The sequence below is a fragment of the Hydra viridissima genome, unplaced genomic scaffold (genome assembly GCF_058129835.1).
Source record: "Hydra viridissima isolate aposymbiotic clone 2 unplaced genomic scaffold, HvirCarnegie_v1 scaffold_1, whole genome shotgun sequence".
In the NCBI taxonomy this organism is placed as follows: domain Eukaryota; kingdom Metazoa; phylum Cnidaria; class Hydrozoa; order Anthoathecata; family Hydridae; genus Hydra; species Hydra viridissima.
The window spans coordinates 22044847-22065248 of NW_028324300.1; the positions used below are offsets into that span (position 1 = coordinate 22044847).

At 29.8% G+C, this 20402-nt stretch overlaps 4 protein-coding genes across 5 annotated transcripts in view; 2 read left to right on the plus strand and 2 right to left on the minus strand.

Annotated features, from left to right (window-relative positions):
- The window catches only part of LOC149893913 (uncharacterized), a 26174-nt gene continuing 5772 nt past the window's right edge, over positions 1 to 20402 (minus strand). The window contains exons 4-5 of the mRNA XM_090076524.1: positions 689 to 1789; positions 1 to 607 (exon numbers count right to left, since the gene is read on the minus strand). Coding sequence (XP_089932650.1) covers positions 1674 to 1789 — 116 coding nt within the window. The 3' untranslated portion in view covers positions 1 to 607; positions 689 to 1673. The remainder of the gene's footprint in view (positions 608 to 688; positions 1790 to 20402) is intronic.
- LOC149893914 (uncharacterized) lies at positions 8466 to 10764 on the minus strand. 2 transcript variants are annotated; one of them, XM_090076507.1, is made up of 2 exons: positions 9951 to 10764; positions 8466 to 9724 (listed from the first exon to the last, which is right to left on the minus strand). In XM_090076507.1, the coding sequence occupies exon 2, from the start codon at positions 8950 to 8952 to the stop codon at positions 8620 to 8622; it is 333 nt and encodes a 110-aa protein (XP_089932633.1). In that variant the 5' UTR covers positions 8953 to 9724; positions 9951 to 10764; the 3' UTR covers positions 8466 to 8619. The 2 variants fall into 2 exon arrangements, with proteins under 2 accessions (XP_089932633.1, XP_089932632.1); XM_090076506.1 differs by lacking the exon at positions 9951 to 10764 and having other exon boundaries at positions 8466 to 9364; positions 9458 to 9939.
- Positions 11378 to 12313, plus strand: LOC149893915 (uncharacterized; the record flags this gene model as incomplete). The annotated part of the gene is made up of 1 exon (XM_090068089.1): positions 11378 to 12313. A coding segment is annotated over exon 1 (936 nt), but the record flags the coding sequence as incomplete, so codon positions are not given.
- LOC149893916 (uncharacterized) lies at positions 12311 to 16100 on the plus strand. The gene has a single exon (XM_090076495.1). It carries the CDS (start codon positions 12322 to 12324, stop codon positions 13600 to 13602), a length of 1281 nt encoding a protein of 426 aa, XP_089932621.1. The 5' UTR covers positions 12311 to 12321; the 3' UTR covers positions 13603 to 16100.

Genomic DNA, 20402 nt, shown 5'->3' on the forward strand with positions numbered 1-20402 from the left:
TTTTTGCTTTTGTACGCTTCTCCTGAAGCACGGTTTGTTTTTCTTTTGTTGGATAACTATAAACTCTCATGCCTTACTCATTTTTTTTTCCAGATTGCTTGATTTTTTTCGCATTTTTAATTTTACGTTTAAAATGGCTGACTGATTTCCTTTGTCATTTCCATTTATTTGTGAATCAGACTCCGAAGCTGTCAGTCCATGAGAGCTTGGTTCATAATCACTATCGTCCCTTTCAAAATTAATCGAATGACTATTGACTGGTGAAGATTGTGGCTGCTGTGTACACAATTGCCTGTCCACTGTAACTTCTGAATTATTTATCACGACTTCATCTACAATGACATGCACTCCTTCTGCAAAAATAAAAAATATTTATTTATTAAACTTCTCGGTTGGAACTCAGTTTTCTAAAATCAATAAAATATGACCTAATGTTTTATTTATGCCATATTGTTGATCCATTAACACCTCTTCACTAGATTCTAAAATTACCACGTCCTCTTCATTAAATATTAAATCATGATCTGCAAAAGTGAAATTAAAAAGTGTATACTAAACACCAAGGTTTGGGTCCCAGGAAGGAGCTGAGACTTGTGACTGTGAAAACCTGTGGTGGGAAAAAAAAAGGATGCTACAGACCATTCCAATAAGAAACAATAATTTGATCCTTATAATAGTATATACTTACTGGATTGATCTAAGTGCTGGAACTCATCTGAATCATTGCAAAAATGTATTATCTCAGCAAAATCTTCAAGTTCCACCTATTTCTAAAAGTCCGATTTACATCTGTTTTTAAACTGTTCCTTTTTACATTATAAATTACGATTCCGGTTGTACAATTTTGATAAATTCAATAGTTATTTTTTCAAAAATTTGTAAAGTGTCACTCCCTAAGCAAAATTAACAACTAAACTAGCTGTAATAAAAAATGGCCGCTGTTGTTAGGCAACCAGGTGATGTTTAGCAAGCAGAGAAGTAGAAACAGCAACCCTCTGATTTTCTTTGCATTCGACTTCGTTGACGCGGGACCCAGGTACCAAGTTTTTAGACTTTTGCTATAGAATAAAGATAATTGAGCACTGTTTGTGGAGAGCAGCCGATTTATTCAGCCAGTTCTTGAGTTGTTTGGCGATTAACTTTTTAGAGAAGGGTTTCCGATCTCACCTCATCCAATACTGATGGGCGCCCAGACTGAGAGAATCTTTTAACTCAAACTGACTGTTTTTGAATCAATTGAATCATTTTTGACCAGTTCGTAAACTGAACAGATGTTTCCGGCGACTTGAGCAGCATTGAGTTCAGCTGGATTGCAACTTTACTTCAAAAGAAGAAAGGAACGGAGATGTTGGTTTTTACCGACTTGGAATTTCATAAAGTGGATCTATAAAACATAGTTTTAATAAGCAGAAATATCAGGGATCCAAAAAATGATAAAGAATAATAGAAAATGATAAAGAATAATAGCTTTGACAAAGATTTTTTTTAAACAAAAGAACGGCACGAATTTATTGGACAACCCAATATTGTTATTTTATGGTTTTAAATGAATATAAAAATTACGCTTCAACTTCCTCGTAGTAAAATGAATGTTTAATGATTCTTACGAACAACTTCGAATGTTTGCATCAAAACTTAATTGTCATTTTTAATCTTAATTCTGTCCATTTGATCTAACTGCATCCTATTAATTGCTTGTTAGGAGAATTACAAAGTAAGAATGTGGGAAATATCGCCAAGTTGTCGAGCAGTAACTGCTTGTAAATGCTTTTTTTTTTCATAAAATTTCCTAAAAATAAATTTTTTTTTACTTAACTTTTATAAATTCTTATAAAAATTGAAAAAGAAAAAAATGAGTTTATCAAGTAGCTTTTAACAAATATAGAAGAACATTTGAAATAAACTTTGTTAATAATAAAAAGTAGAAGTCTCGAAAGTTTTTTATGTTTACACTTGTATAAAGAAGTTTTTTTGCGTATTTTTTGCGGTGTGTGTGATGCCTACTCGTTTTATTTATTTTTTCATCTTTTGATGTCTGATTTTTCTCTTGCAGGCATTTTTTACATCAGGTCGTTGATGATAGAAATATTCTTATTTTTTTGAAAAACCTTTGACTGTTAAAAGTAGATTTGTGAAACTGGTAATATTTTTTTTTCACAAATTTCCTTTGAAAGATCAAAATCTTTGTGAGAAACGGGTAATGGTTACTAAACGTATACAGTTTACACTGAATAAATTTTATCAAATCTGCAGCAACCATTATAAACTAGATGATTTTAAGAGCATAATAATCAGAAAAATGATGTTGGGTCTTTCATATTTGGTTTTGCTGTGTTCTTGAAAAGTAAGAGCAATAACAAAAGGAGTCAACTTCCTAACGATAAATACAATGGTAATACAACGATAAATCTATGGTGAGCGAGTACATGGTATTAGCAATAAATCATACTTTATTGAATGAAAAGGAGTAAACCCTAATGTGAAGATAGAAAAAAAACGGTAAAATTGAGTTGTGGGAGCTCGGAGATAATTACAGAAAAGAAAAGGTTATTGCAGATATAATAAGTTGAATGAAATCAGTTTATGAAATAATAAAAATCAAATAAAATATAAATGATGAAGAATTTAAAAGAGTTAGATTATAAGAATGGATAGGACAAATCTGGGACAAATCTGGGACAAATCTGGATTTACAAATATAGAATTAGTAAATGAAACAATTTATAACTCTTTATATAAATTATTTATATATGGTACATATAATTAAAATATAAATATAATATGTAATACCATTCTAATAAACATAACAAACCAATAACACATAATTTAAGATAAATAAAAATTTTTATTTATGAACTTTTTAACTTATATATTTTTATTGACTAAGTAATATTTAACTAAAAATATTTTTAAAAGTAGCAAAATTTAAATAGTTTTAAATCATATTGATATATCTAAAAAAAAAAAAGGATTTAAGATATTATTATCATCATTATTCTAAGTTGTTAAGAGTATTTAATAATGATTAATTTAAAAGTGTCTAAGGACTGTAAAATGTTACCCAACGAAATTTGTTCTCCGAATCCGATAGAGCCGTTTTATCAAACTTTTACAAACCCGCTTAACTTATCCCGACTGGACAAGGTAACACCGATTTTGGCAAAAAAATAACGCAGCACATTAAAATTTTATATTCAAACTTGAGAATATAAAGCAGTTTGGTGGAAAAAACGCTTGAGCAATGTTTAAAAATGCAAAGTGTGGAGAGAAGTAATAAATACAAGCATGTATCTAGGGTCTTACTCATGATTAAATACTTGCAAATGTTTTGACCTACCCGATGAAAGCAGGTGTATTATCGATACTAAACATGGTCAGAACAACAACTTGCAGACATTAGTGGAAGTGATTGATTTATGCTATAAGAAGCTGCAGAAGTATACAAGTTTCATTCCCATCGTCTCCAAGGCGCGCTCAAAAATTAAGAAAAAGCATATAAACATGTTAAGAAACAATGGCGGATACTAAAGTGTGCAAAAACCTGAAACAAAATCAAGTTGTTAGTTATCAAAATCCATTGGAAGCGAATGGCTTAAAGATTGTCACTAAAAGTGAGCAAACGCCGAAAAATGCAGTTTTGCAATATCTTGAGAACACAAAAACTACAGTTAAACACATCTTTATTCATGTCATATATTTGTAAATAGAAATAGTTTGCTTTCACGATGCATACTTATATTTAAAGAGAAATGCATTATTATGACTGTTGATTGCTTAATTAAAAAAAAAGCCAAACGCAGAACTAAATTCTAAATTTTATAAGTAGGATTATTGAAATGTATAAATAAAAGGGCTAAAAAAAACAAAAAAAGCACAAGTTTTAAACGTTTATATTTATTTTGTTAATATTTAAACAAAAATGAAAGGTCAGTTTCAATATAATTTTACATTAGTAAGACAAAAACGAAAAAAGAAAAAACTAAATTAATATTTACATGATTTAGGTTTTTCGAAATACATAAACAAATATATTAAATAGAAATATAAAAGTACAAGTATCAGACATATATATTTAAAATATTAAAAAGAAATACATACAAATCAAACAGAGAAGCAGAAAAGTACAATTGCAAATGATTTAAAAGGTTCGATCTTGCTTTTTTTTTTTTTTTTTTTACTCTTTTTTTTCAGGAAAAGAAACTTTAAATAGTCACTGTTGACTCTTCTAAGAAAAACGTTGTTTCAGCTACCGCACTTTTTGTTTTTTAGCATTAAGATACTGTTTTCACCTCCTCATTCAAACCAATAACCCCTCTAGACTGTATGTAATATAATAAGACTATACATAATATAATCTAGACTATATAATAACCCTTCAAGACCTTTCCTTCCCCCTCCTCCTCCTTCTTCTTCTCATTCTCAATCTCCTTCTCCTCCTCATCCTCCCTCTTTCGACCCCCCCCCCCCCTCGTTAATGAAATGCCTCTCAAGATTTAATTCAAATAAAAAACGTTTCAGCACTTTTCACATTTCTTTTTCACACTACGGACACTATTTTAGTTCCGTTATTCTTAGTTCACTTGTAATGCCACATTATTCTTTTTATCAAAGAATTGTACAAAGTTTTATAGGTTGTAATATGGAGTTAATAGGCGAAACTTTTCTTAGTAGTATTGTGGAGGCAGGACCAGTTAATTTTCGATTCAACAATAAAAAGCAGAGGTGAAGCTTTAACCAATAATTAATGAATTATGTCGGAAAGGATGCTGGTGCAAAGTTGGCCACTGCAAAGCCTCGTTGTTCTAATAGAATCAAACAACATATGTGGCTCATGATTTGCTTTGAGCCATAATTCTAAATTTGAATCAGAAGAAATGCACTTTTGATCTTCTACCATGCAAATGTATCACCCCATTAAAGCAAAACATGCAAAATGCAATTACATGCTCAATGCAATGCAATACATCCTCCTAACTAACCTTTTTTTTTTTTTTTTATCAAAATGACTATAATACACCAAAGTTTTAAATTTTCATCTAATTTTGTCAGAACAAACCTAACCGATGAATATTTAAAAGACAAATCGTCAGCTCGGAATACAAGTGTCGTATTCGACATTTTTGCAAAAAATGACTTATATATGCGAACAATCTATTTTTTGTGGACTTATTTTAAAAAAAAATATCCGATAGCTCAATTAAATTTTTTTCCAATATAGTTCAGTAGATCATTTGTCGTAAATCAACTTTTTATACGAGACGCTCGAGGTACAATTGTTGTAGTTAGCGTAGACCAATAGTAGCCTTCTATTTGCTCACGTGACTTTAGATTTAACTACGTATATTCCTTTCATTTGTTTACTTTTAACATGTGTTTTTTGTAAATAAAAACTGATACATCCCATTTGTTTTTTTTTCTTTGAATTGAATCGAAATGTTCAGTAAATAAAAATTATTACTCGTAATTAAAAGAACTAAACAGTATATATAAATATATCGTTTGTTTGTAAAGATAAGTAACAAATATGAAATATTTCATAACAAATTTGGAGTATTTTATGGCTTCTGATGCTGATAATCCGATACCAATAGTATTGGAGCTAAACCAGCAAATGGAGGAAGAAACTCCTGGATATGTAGCGGAAGGTCCTACTTATTCATCTTTTTCTACTATAATTTCTCCTAGCAATGAAAAGCAAATATATAATACTTGTGTACAAAGATTTCATTACAATACGTCTTGTGTTCAAATAATTTTAAAGAGATCATTATTTTTACATTCTAAATAAGCTCTTGAAATTTCTTTAATTATTACCTTTTATTTATTTTTACATCAACTGTATTTATGCATTGTTTTTTTTATAATACTCTAAGTTACTGTTTTAATAACAATAATTTTTCTATTTTTAAAAAGCAGTTTGATAAATAGTTTCCAATACAATAGATTTACAGCCCTCCCACCTTATTCAAGTTACTGTCATCTATTGAAAAAACTTCTGCAGTAGAATTGAAAGTCATATAAATGTACAAAGATGACTTCAAAAACTTCAAACTTGCTTCAAAGTCTTTATATTTCCATAAAGCGCCTTTTGCAAAGGTAAAACTAATGTGTCATGAAAAACATCTACCTTTTCATATTAAATTCAAAAAATCGTTCTTTGGTCAGTTAATTGAAGAAAGATTGGTAAAAGGTACCCCTCAGAGAAAAAATAAGCAGAAAGTTAAAGTTCTGAAAGAATTTCCTCCATTAAAAAATGATTCAACACGTTTTTTGCTCTCAGATAAAAAAATTAATGACCTTGAGTCAAATATTTTGTTAGCGATGATCTTGAATTTTATAATACTCTTTTTAAGTCACAAAGCCTGAACAATTAAATATATCACTTTGTAAAATGTTTTAATAAACATTCTATATATTTATTTCTTTATTATAAAAAAAAGGTACAATGATGAAAAATGTTTGTTTTTTATATTTAAGGTTTAACTTTTTTATATCATTTTTCACAGACAAATTAAAAGATATGTGTGATAAATTAGTTATTTTATTTTTAATTATTCAAAAATAAATAATGGTAATAAAAATTGCTTAATGTAAAAAAAGAAAAAATTGTGAATATTTAGTTATTTATAAATTGAGTAAGTGAAACCTTACATCATACTCAATTTGTCAATAAGTATATTTGTATAAGAAGCTTATTAATTTTTATATAAGAAGCTTGAAGATTGAAAACTGTATATTTCTGTATATAATGCCGATAAATTGGTTACCGGGAATGAATTAAAGAAAAAAAATGCGAGAGACAGTCAAACTAAAATTATACTAATGCTATAAGTCATTGTTAGTTACAACATAAGTAATTTAACTTTAATTCACCTACTATCAAATTAATTGCATCTATGACAATTGTATTCCGACAAAATGTTCTGATTTCGAAATACATTTGTCGTATTTGAAAAATCGTACTCAAAGTTACAGGGGAAGTTTTTTTTTGTTTGTTTTTTTGACAATTTAAACAAAAACTTATATTGATTTTAGTCAACTTTGTTAAATTTCAACTTGTAATTAAATTTACATAAAGAGATTTTGTACTTTAAACTTTAAATGCAAAATTCTCAATTTAAACACAGTGTCGTATACGACACTTGTATTCCGAGCTGACGATATATAGTTGCATGATTTTCTTTATCTTCCACATTTTAAATTGGCTCATCTATAGTGTTGTGAATAACGTCTTCAAGATGCAATTAGCGTGTGTGTAGATGTTAATGTGTGTAGGTGATAATGTATGTAGGTGCTAATGTGTGTAGGTGATAATGTATTTAGTTGTTAATGCATGTAAGGTCTTAATGTATTTAATGTGTTAAAATGACGCGGTTGTAAAACTGTATAAAAAGGGAATTGAGTTTTTAAATTGTATGATTCACAGTCAGATGGGAAATACAATATAAAGTTAATAAAGATAACAGTGACTCATTAGTGTCTTAGGGAAGGTTGAAATAATTCCCCACAATAGCAATCTGCTCAATGGATTCAAATAATAAAGTTTTTATTTTAAAATGAAAATCTTGTTGTGTTTGTTTTAATGTATCATTTAACCAAACTATGTTGAGAGTTTAAAGTTATAAATTTAACCAATAAATATCGTAAGTTTTAAGTACAATCTTTTGCTCAGACTCGAATATTGATTGTTTATCAGCCATTTTCAGCATAAATATAAAATATAGTATTAAAGCCTGTTTTACATCAATTTTATATGAAATGATCAATTTCTCTTTTCTTATTATTAAAAATAGATTTTTGTCAGATTTTGAAGGCCTAAAAGTTTAGAGAGGGGGATTATGTTGGAGATAGAATATAAACCAAGGAAGTACATGTAGAATGGAGTTTCTTGATATACAAATAAGATGTAAACGAACGAGTCATTTTACGTAGGGTGCATACTGTCTTAGTCCGCTTACATTTATTGCGCTGTTACCAGATTGATTTGTTACCATGCTGTCAAACATTCCAAAAAACAGTGCCTACAAACCGAAAGTGCAAGATTAACAGCGATGAGTTTTTTTTTAATCGTAAGAAATTGCTTTCAAGAAAATAAATAACAAAAGACCAGGCTTAGAAGAGAAGGAGCTACTACCCTATCTTATTAACTTTAAGCTAATATCCTTTTTTCAAGTAAAGCTTTCTGTTACAATGGCCTTTTTTATTTATACGGCCGGATATTTTGCATTTTGAAAAAAAAAATAGAAAGCCAGTTTTCAAAATCGTAATGTTTCGAAAACTTAACACTTTTTGAATATTTGCAAATATATTTTACTTTCTAAATTTAAAAAGTTGACAAAAGTAGTTTATATTCATAAATTTAGATACTAAACGAATATTATATAAGAAATAAATAAATAAAAAGATATCAAACAAGCCTTTATTTTAAAATTTAGAATTTAAGTAAACAGACACAATTTAAAAAGCAAGAATATTTGTATAAAATATTTAAATCTTTTTTCATCAAAATAAAAAATAATTGTATTATATATAATTTATTGAGTTTTTCCAAATGTTCTCTTTTTAAAAGATTTTACATGATCAACAGCTACTTTGCTGGTAGAGATAATTCTTTTATTATTAAGGACAAGAAAAAGTCTGAAAAGAGTCGCAAAAGTGATTTGACAAATATTCTAAAGCTTGTCGTGCATGTAAATTAAATTTCTTTATTTTGTTATAAGAGTAGTCAATCTTAGCAAACGATGTGCAAACATAATCCAAAAGTGATGGTGAAGGAATAGTGAGACCACCCCTAGAAATAATTGTTAAATAAGTATGATCAGGATTGCTTTCATTAACATTAGCACCACATAAAAATTCTTGGCAACATGTACCAAAGCGCTTTTTTAGTTTCTTTGCTATATATCCAGCAATATGAGCACCTACTTCTCTACTTTCTGGTGCTAGACTCATGATATTGAGTACATTTTTGAAGCTGTATTGATATCAAGAAGAAAGTTTTTCAAATCTGTTAAATTATTTTCTGACTCAAGTGTCACTTTTAAACTATCATCAAAGTTAATACTTTCTTTTACTATACTTTTGATTTTTAATATTTTTTTCAGAAATAGTGACATCTTTTAAACCGACCAAAAATCTTCCACCATTCATTTGTCTGTATTGTCCAAATCTCCTTTCTTATGGGTCACTTTGAAACCTCCCAGTTAAAACAAAGTTATATTCGTCATTAAGTCAGTTCTCAATTAACGAGGCATGACAATTAAGTGTTCTTATTAATGCTGCAGCTGTTTGAGCACTTAAAGTAAACTTCTCACAGTTTGGTACCTTTTGTAATTGCCAAGCTTCAATCCAGTGAGCCATTTCCCTAAAAAATTCAGATTTTTTATCTCCAGAAACAACTGCATAACCTAAAATATTACATGTTAAATACTGACATTATGAATTTGATAAAACCCACCACTTGTAAAATAATGTCAAAAAATCTGCACTACTTTTAAGATCAGGGAAATATGAGTGAATTACTGCAGAAGTAGTTTCATCAAAAAATGCAAGCACTAAAGAAACTTTTTGTTTAAAATTGCCTGGATGTAATACTTTCACTGTTATTTTTGGTACTTAACGCAAACCCGCATCAAGAGCAAGGTCTTTTTCATAAATATTGTGGAAGGTGCTCCATTTTATTTCTCCACCACATACAATTATAGGATCTTTAAATCCATCAAATCTGGAAATAAAAATCTTTTACAATTTAACAAGTTATTTCTGATATTTTTAATAAGATGTACAACATTAAAACAAAAGTATGTCTTTTTTAGATTGTAAATAAAAAACAAATCTTCAGCTTGAGAATAATTGTTGTCTTGATTTGATGCACAAAGTATTTTTTTAAAACAAGAAACATTAGAGGAATGGTTGTCACACACAACAACTCTAACATTAAATTTACATACAGTTAGAATATGAAGACATTCAAAAGTTTCTTCTTTCAACCATTCAGCATTGATTGTTTTTTTAGGTGATGATTTAATCACATATGGGATGTTTTGTTTCAGGCCAACTATCATAAAACAAACTATTCAATTGTACAATTCTCCAAACTCATCACTACCAATCATCTCTCCACCAAAATACTCTTCACATTTTTGCAAGTACATTTCATCAAAAATCATCAAATGTCGTGAGATATCTTTCCTTTCTAGTTTTAAATGTTTTGCACAACTTAGAGCATCAATATTTCCACTAGTTATTTTTTTAAGTAAAGATATTGATGGTAAAGGCAATTCTTCACGCAAAAGTTGGTATGACTGTGTAGAAGTATATCGTAACATCAGTGAATACTTATACTATTGGTATGACTGTGTAGAAGTATATCGTAACATCAGTGAATACGATATACTGAAAATAGGTTTCTTCATATATTTAATTTGCTGTAATTCAGTCAATATAGATGAAAATTGTTCAGCTTGTGATTTAATGTAGGTAGGAAAATTATAAAGCATACTTTTACAAGATAAACAACAATCTCTTCCATGACAAAACCACTGAGGCAATGGCAGGGGTGAACCTTTGTAAAATAGTTTAACATGCATCTCATTGTTTATGCGAATGCACTCTGTAACTTCAGGAATAGATAAAGTACTATGACTCAATTTATAAAAAATTACATGATCATCATACTTCAAGAATGAAAAACCATCTGGAGCAATAGTCCGGTAGAATTTCACAAAAAAAGGGGTCAACCTAGAAAAAATTATTATAAAGACATGTTATATATCGTTGGAAAGCTTATTATTTCCTCTTTAAAATGGGTAATTGGTATTTTTTTTTTTTATTTTGGGGAAAAAAAGTTATGACGTCACAAAGATTAGGAGTAAAATACGAAATTTTAAACGTTGCTGATAAATTTTAAGTATGCTGTACAATAAGTTGCGTTGTAACTATAATAACACTTATATTTAAATAATATATAAGTGCTGAGTATATATATATATTTTTTGTTACTAGAAACATGGCTTTCGGAGCCGCGGGGGCCACAGCCCCCCAAAGGACCTTTTTAGAATTTTGCAAGAGGAATATTTTTGATTTTTTGTTTGTTTTTGTCAAATATTTTTGTTAAACTTTGTTTCTGTAAGTAAAAATGGGTAGAGGGAATAAAAATTCCTTGTTCTACATTTCGAATTTTAAAGTTATTAGAATGTAATATTCTTTTTGTATTCGAAATGTAATCGAATTTTTTTGGCAATATTTATCAAAAACTTTTTAATAAATTATTTATCTTAGTGTTTATAATTATGTAATGATTTGCTATTTTCAGATTTTAATATAAATTATCTGATCTTGTAAGTGATAATAAAACTAGTTCTGAAACTGAAAAATTATGGACTTAAAAAATGAATCCTCTGTATGTGCATTGTGTGGTAAAATGAAATTAGAAGGAGATTCGTTGAGCCAAGTGGGGGCAAGATTTGGAAGGAATATTGATAACCAAGGAGCTCTTGGAAAATTAATTGAATGTGCTTTAAAATTGGATTTAAATGTATTGGTAAATGAACTGAATAAAAAACAAGAGACAGGAGAAAAGGTTTTTATTCACTCATCGTGTCGAACTAAATTAAGAAACCAATCAAAATCAATTAAACGATCACAAGCATCGATGGAAACTCCTATTGAAAGAAAACGTTCAACTCGATCAGAACAGATTTTTTTTAATTTTAAAGAGCAATGTTTTTATTGTGGAAATATGTGCACACTTGACAGTCGCCATCCTGAGAGAAATAATTTCATAGAAGTAAGAACAAAATCATCAAAAATTTATCATGCAACTCTAGAATTATGCAACGAACGTAACGATTTTTTATCTAAAACAGTTGAAGCTAGACTTTTGAATATAAATGATCTTGTAGCTGTTGAAGCACGATATCACATCTATTGTCGTGCAAAATTTGAAAAACCTATTACTACATCAAGCTGTGGAAGACCAACATCAACAGAAAAGCTTACTGTCTTTAATGCAGCATGCATAAAACTTGAGGAAGATATTGATCTATACACAGTCTCTGAGTTTTACGAGATGATGCAAACATTAGGAGAAGAAATATATTCCCTTAAAATGACGCAAAATAAATTAAAAGAAAAATACGGAGATTCTATGCAATTAGTCTCGCGACAAGGTGAAAGTAATGTAATTATACTGGACAGATTTAGACATATATTATGCGAAAACTGGTACACCAGAAAAAAACACAATGCAGAGGACGAAAAAATCAGAGTTATAACTGCAGCAGCAAAATTATTGAGTGATTGTATAAAGAATTTTGACCTATGTCACTTTTTAAAGATGGTCTTATGGGCAGTGCTCAAAAACACAAGCTGAAAAATTACCTAACAAAGCCAGTTATATCTATGCCATTTGCTCCTTATTCTTTAAAAGTTGCCGATGGTGGCGCTCTTTTATACTGCTGCGATTGGAACAAGGGTGAAATATTTGACAATATTTTTGAAAAGTACATCCAATTTCTTAATTACCTTAAAGTTAGTGTAGTAGTATTCGATGGATATGAAAATTCTACAAAAGACGTTACGCGTATAAAGCGTGGATCTTTATCACAATTTGCAGTTGAAATACATAAAAGCAATCCTTGTCCGTCTGATAGAAGTAAATTTTTCTCTAACTACGCCAACAAAAAATCATTTATCCGAATTCTAGAAGTTAGATTAAGAGAAAGAGGTTTTACTGTGTATGTGTGTCATTCTGACGCAGATACTACAATCGTTAAAATTGCACTTAACTTTTCCAAAACAGAGCCCGTCACAATATTTGCTGATGACAGCGATATTCTTTGCTTCTTATTACACCACTGTAAATCAGTTGAATCTTTACACAAAATATATTTAACAAGTATGACAAAAAGAGTTGATTGCCAGCGTGAATGTTATGACATTGATCAGATTATTGGCAGTACAGCAGAACATGTCATTAACAATATTCTTTTTGCGCACGCATTTACAGGTTGTAATACAACATCAGCAATTCACAATTTTGGAAAGACTTCAATTTTTAGAAAGCTTGAAGCCAAAGATTTGTGCAATGCAGCAAATATTTTTTACCATGATGATAAATCGCCTGATGATATTGGAAATGCATCAATTCGTTTCTTTCAGCTGCTACATTTCGTACAACAAATACGAAAGCAAAAGTACGAGGAAATGATAAACTCAGATCGAGCTCACATAGACCCTTCTGTTCTTCCACCATCTCCTAGAGCTGCTTACTACCATGGATTGAGAGTATATCATCAAGTGCGTATTTGGAGATGTCTAAGTGAAATTGATCTTGACCCACTTAATTGGGGATGGAAATTAAATGGCTTTATGTACTCACCAATAGCGACAGATGAAAACGCAGGTCCAGAGGATATCCTAAAGGTTGTTCGATGTGGGTGTAAAAACTCCTGTTCGAGTCGATGTTCCTGCAGAAAGATGGGACTTCACTGCACTTCATCGTGTGCTACCTGTCACGGGATTAACTGTACAAATATTCAAAAAGTTGACGAAGAAAATGGACCAGCCCATGACCGTCACTTCTCAGATGTTTTTACATAAATTTTAATTTAATCAGAATAAGATAAACTTAATGCATAAAGATAAACTTCTTTGTAAATATTTTTTAACATGCTCTTGGTAACATTACAGAATAATTACGTTTAACAGTATTTTATATATTTTGAATATATTTGTTTTGTAAACACATCTTTAAGTCAAATTTTCAAAAAATTGGCTAAAGTAGCGTCCCCCTCTGCCTTTATACCGTACTTTTAGTTATTATTATTTCGCTTTCAGTTCATTAAACCAACTACTAATACTTAGGAGTAATAAATGTAAAAATATATTACATTTACTTGCTTAAATTATAAATTCTTTTAGAAAAAAAACGTCAATTTTGGTGCTTTTCTGCTAATCTTTATGACGTCACAACTTTTTTTCCCCAAAATAAAAAAAATTACCAATTACTCATTTAAAAGAGGAAAAAATAAGCTTTCCAACGATATATAACATGTCTTTATACTAATTTTTTCTAGGTTAAGACTAAATTCTACCGGACTACAAGACTTTCAGTAATATCATCAAAGTTATTAATCAAATCACTCAATAAAAACTGTCTATATTGATCTGGCTGAAATATTCTTTTAGTTGGTGATTTTCTTAATGAATTAGAAGATTTTATAAGTTGTGATGGACCTTCTTCAGGCAAATTTGTGCAATCAAAAATAGTTGGAATAGGCTTTAGTCTTTTTATTAATCGAAAACGTTGATTTGTATTACCTTTGTTATAATTTTTTTTTTCAAAATGTTTGATGCATATTACGGAAGAATTAGTAGGTGCCCAATCTTTTCTATTTACAAATTTAATCCAATTTTTTTTCAACTCTTCATTTTTTGGAAACGAAAATACTACTGTATATACTTCACCATCATAATTTGAACGACAATTCACAATGCAACATTTGTTGACCATATTCTTTGAAATTCCAGTTGCTTTTTTAAAAACGCCTTACGAAAAAACTGGCCTTTTATTTTTTTTTCAAAATGCAAAATATCCGGCCGTATAAATAAAGTAGGCCATGCTGTTACTAATTTTCGTAATCGAACATTTTTCGTAGCAAATACTTTATGAACTTAAAGCCGAGGTGAATGCAGCGATTAACAACTGATGTTTTACTTAAAGCGTTTTTACGGTTGTATTAGCCATTTTACTATCACAATTTGTTTTTATAACTTTATAAAGTCAATGTCAGTAGGTCAACATCAGCTATCTTCTTAGAGCAACAATTTATATTTAGCATTAGTTTTTGTTCAGCAAAGCAAGATGAATTCAAAAGTGCTGAGGATGATCAGTATTGAATTGCTGCAGTCGTTTTAGTCCATATGTTGGAGTACATACGGCCTAAGAAATACATATAAAATATGTATTGGTGCGCATATCTTATTAAATTAAATTAAATTAGAAATATACTTTTATATTAGCTAAGGATTAGTTTTATCATTGTACAAAACTGCTATAGATTTTTTTTTCAAGGGGTAATTGTAAATTGTTTAAGTTATAAAACTATTGAAAATAATATTTGTTGTAACTTTAGTTAAGTCCCCGTGATTCCTCTGATTCAGGTTAACTGGGTATGCATGATAGTATGCTTGGTATTTGCAGCCGGCTTAAAGTTGAGCCATTTAGTACACAAGGTTTGAATGTTTTGTATTACTAGGGCTAAGTAATTATTTTATAAAATGTTGGCTTATAAAACGAATTGCAGTAGTCTAATATTTTAAGTAGTATATTGTTTATTGTGGTTATTATAACAGGACAGTTTTTTATGAGTGCGCACCTTTTTTGTGAACTGAATACGATCCAGTCAAAGTTGACCAATCTTGAGTAGTGACAGGGAAGATAGGAGGAACGTGTTTCTAGTGATCCTGTTGATCAGAATGTCTGTCATACACAATTTCCTATCTTTACTTCTCTGCAGAAATATTGTGAGACTGAAAAGCACCCAAAAATTATGGTAAGTTTTTACCAATTTCTGATTAAGAAAGTATAGCCATGATGTGTTACCCTTGGCAAGGGAATATAGTATGAATGATGGTATAATATATTTCAGTTGTTAACTGATCTTTTTTAGTTAACATGGATGAAGCGTGAAGGAGGGTTGACTGTATAATTGCATTTCACGGGTGCTTAACAAATTGCTGGCGCATGACTTACAGCAGAAGATCAATAGGCCTGGAACACATGGGAAGCAGAAGTTTTTTGATAGCCTGGAAAATCAGCTCAAAAGTGAGTGCAATCTACATCTTTTGTGAAAAGTTGTACAAATATAAATCTGTCTGAGTGAGAGTCAAAAGTTTGACAAGTGGTGTTTGACTTGAGACAATAAAATAAAATAAAACAATTAACATCTTTTTATATGCAGAGATTATTAACTTTTATAATTAAAGATATCATGTAATGATGATTTATATAAATATTATTATATTATTAAATATTCTACATTCTAATTCCATTAGAAGAAATAAAGAAAACAATTGTAAATTGCAGTTATCCTACATATTATAAGTACACATAGAGGAAACATTCCTAAATTGCAGTTAACGATTTCATGACTTTATTTCATATCCACTTGTAATAATATTAATATTTGGTATAACCTCGTGTTCTTATATTTTACGATTTTCAACGGTGTTGAGATTTGGTTATTGGAGTGCGATGTGTATTGAATTAGGGCCTGTTTATATGGAAAGCGGGCTGGCTCGGCAAACGAGCCAGCCCGTTTACCGAGATTAATATTATTCGGATTAATATTTTTTAAATAGGTAAGCAAATAGTAGCAGGAATAATAGCAGTTTTAATTTAACAACATTATTTGATAACTATTTAATTTTAATTTTGTTTTGTTTAACAAATTAAATTATTGTCAACAGTTAATTCTAAAATGTCTTCAAAGGAAAGTTATTCGGAATACACAAAGCAATTTAAAAATCAAAATTCTGTTCGGATTCATTTTTTAAGAGGATCAAAAAAACTAACAGCAAAATGTAAAATATGTTATGAAATAGTAAAAACCGCTGGTTCAACGACAACAACGCAGCACACGCATTTAAGAACAATACACAATATTAATGTATTAAAACAGGATGTCGTGCAAGTTGAAGGTCCAGAAAGCAGCGCATCAAAAATGATAATTACAAACTATTTCTTGAAAAAAAAAAATGAATCACTTTCTGTAATCGTATCACGAATGTGTGTCTTAGATAATACACCATTCAAAGTTTTCTGTACGTCTTTCGATTTGAGAAATTTGTTTTTGGCTAAAGTCGCTCGAGATTATGTATTACCAAAATCACCTAAGTCGATTCGCAAAATGGTTTTAAAATACGCGCAAAAAATGCGGGCTAAAATGGGTTTTATAAATTTAAAAGAAGATGGAACAAAGTTTTGTTTAACTCTAGGTGAATGGACATCTTCAAGAAACAGACGTTATTTAAATGTGAATGTCCATGGCAAGAAACAGTTTTGGAATTTAGGTTTAGTACCTGTTGAAAGACGTTTTCCTGCAGAGAAATGCATTACGGCTAAAAACCACATTGCAAGACAACAATCTAAATATCGATAAGTATATTACGTCTATAACAACTGATGGGGCTGCTGTAATGCAAAAAGTTTGACGGCTTTTGCCATTTAATCAGCAGTTATGCTTCGCACATGAGATACATTTAGCTGTAATTGATGTCCTGTATAATAATTCGAATGCAACTGAATTGGTGGCTCACACATATACAGAAAATGTTAGTGTAGAAGATCAAGTAAGTGACTTCGATGAATCGGGTGAGGAATACATTGAAGATGAAAATGTTAGCTTGATTGAGCAAACTTATAATGAAGCTGAGCTTGTTGAAACTGAAGAATTTGGATTTAGTTTTCTCATAAAAAAAAGTTCTTTCGATTGTAAAGAAATTTCGTCTTTCGAGAACATCAAACTAATGTGTCTGGAACTCTTCAGTAATTACACAATGGCGGAAAAAGTCAGATTCACGCATCTTTCACTAGACCCATTGAAAAAAAAAATAACCAAAGTTATTGAAAACTTTGCACAAAGATTGATATTTAACACTAACATGGAAACTTCCTCAGACGAGCAGTCAGAAGCTGACGATGTGATAGAAGTGATGTTGGAAAAACAAACTAAGCCGTAAACATTAATGCAAAAGTTGGAGAACAAAATTCAATTGAATTTATCGTCCAATATAACGTCCAACTCAACTCAACAAATAAAAAATAAGAGCTTAATTTTAAAAATTAAATCTGAAATGAAATTCTTTGAAGAGAACGGCGTTCGTGGCAAAATATTAGAGTCCGTATACTCACATTTGATTTTGATTCCGCCATCGAGCGTGGAGTCTGAGCGAGCCTTCTCAATTGGTGGTAACCTTTGTACTAAAGCTCGAACGAGACTCGGAGACGCAGCTTTAAGTGATCTCTGCTTCCTCAAGACATACTTTAGGCAAATAAAACAATTTTATATTCTTTATTATTAAATGATATACCATATTAGAATGTTTCTGTACTAAATGAATTTGGCATAATTTTATGTTTTATTTTTATTTTTAAAGGAATTATTTTTTATGCAATAAATAACAATGAATTATCTTAAATAACTTATTTTTATAATTTTATAGACATAAAAAAAATTTAAAATATTTTCGGAATTCGACCGAATTCCGAAAATATTTAATTTCTAATTCCGAATTCCGATTTTTTTATTTTCGTCAAAATTTACATTCCCTAATATCTAATTCCTCCACATTTTTTCATCACAGCACATCAGTACTTTTTTAGCCTATAGATTTTAATATTGCTTGAAAACAACAAGGTATAGAGTCAACCAAGCTGATAAAAACATCTATGGGGATATTTTCCCAACAATACGAAAGCATCTGGAATAAATCATTTTTATTAGTCGATTTTCGCTTTGATGATCAAAATGTTCGAATTGACGATCAAAATGTTCCCAATAATGTTCTATTGGATTTAAATCTGGGTTTTGAGAAGACCAGTCCAAAATTGGAATTTTTTTCAAATCGAACAAAATTTTTTTCAAATTAAAAAATATTTTTTTCAAATTGAAAAAAAATTATACAGAATTTGCACGAATGCTTTAGATCGTTGTCTTGCTGAAGAATCCAACCACGAGGCATTTTGTCCTTTCCATGTGGCAGCATAACATTCTTGTATATATCTAAATTATACATTCTAATCCTTTATTCCTTCGATGCGATTAGGTGGACCAATAGAATCACGACTGAAAGATCCCCAAACCATTATATTATCACCACCATGTTTAACTGTTGGCATTTGATGCTGAGGAGCAAATCTTTCACCTTTCAGGTATCTCATATACTTATTACCATCGCTACCAAACTTGCAAAACTTTGATTCGTCACTGAATAAGACTTTTGATCATCTTTTGAAGTTCAATTCAAATGATCTTTTGCAAATTTAATTTGGGTTAAGCAAATTATTCATAATATTAATGGTTTATTGGCAGGACAATGACCAAACAAACTATGTTGATGCAGGCGACGTTTTGTAGTATCTACGCTGCACTTAACAACATAATTTTTGCTCAAAATGCTAATTAATTCGACAGCACTTCTGCGGGGATCTTGTTTTGATTTTCTTACCAAAGTTCTGTAATTATCTTTGGCCTGCCTGGACGATGCTTTTTTTTCAATTGTCTTTTGGTCTCTATATCTCATAACTAGTACGATTGAGCCAAATCTAAAAGCTCAGAAACTTGCTTATAAGGAATCTTCTTCTCTAAAGCATGTGTAATATTTTTCTTATCTCGTGACAACTCTTTAATCTTTCCAATTATTTTTTGAATTCAAATTACTTCAAATTATCTCTAGTAAATTAACTTTAATATAAATACCTTTTTCTAAATGAAATTTTGATTTTCTTAATGGGCATGTAACTCTTTACAAACATTGGCGCGGTTACGTTTTCAATAAAATTTGAATTTCTACCTTACAAGTTATCATTTTTCTAAGTAAATTTTACTATGTAATCACATTATAGGAACATTTTCTAAAAATTTCATTCAATTTTCACTTATAATACACTTTAAAAAAACTTGTTTATAAATTTTCGTAAATCTTGATGGGTAGGAAAATGTTGGGCCAAAGCCTTATGTTTTAGGAATGTTTCAGTTTAATTAACAACAGGGTTAGGAGAATACAACTTTTGATTAAAAGGGGTTACAATGATTTTCTTGATTTTTAATTTTATGTGGGTTTCCAATTATCCAAAAGTTATTCCCTAAAAATATGGAAGGATTTATCTTTAAAGAAATAGTTTTAAGTTACTTTTCTTTTTTTTCCTCCTCTTCTAATATGCTAAAAAGAGGTATTTTCGAAAAGCTTTAAAAGTGAGTAGGGTATGGGTGGGGAAGGGGTGTTTTAGTGAGAGAGAGAATTGATTAGACAAAAGAGTTTACATAAAACTTGAATAGGAGGTTATTTGGATGTATCACTCATGCTCGTATGTATTTTGGTTATATGGGTGTATCGCCCTCAAGAATTGATATACTCATAAGGCCGAACGAAGTCGATTTTTGAAGGCTAGTAAAGTAAAACAAAAGTGTAAATGATTCTATTTTTCGAAACTCTGATGGGTTTTTATCACATTAAAAACTAATTTTCACAAAGAATTTCAAGGGATCTATGAAAGCATAAAATCAACTCTTTTTAAGTCAAACTACACGAACAATACTACAATTAACCTTTACAGTTTCAAATTTACAAGGAAAATGAAAGTTTTTCAATATAAACATTTACAATTGTCTTATACG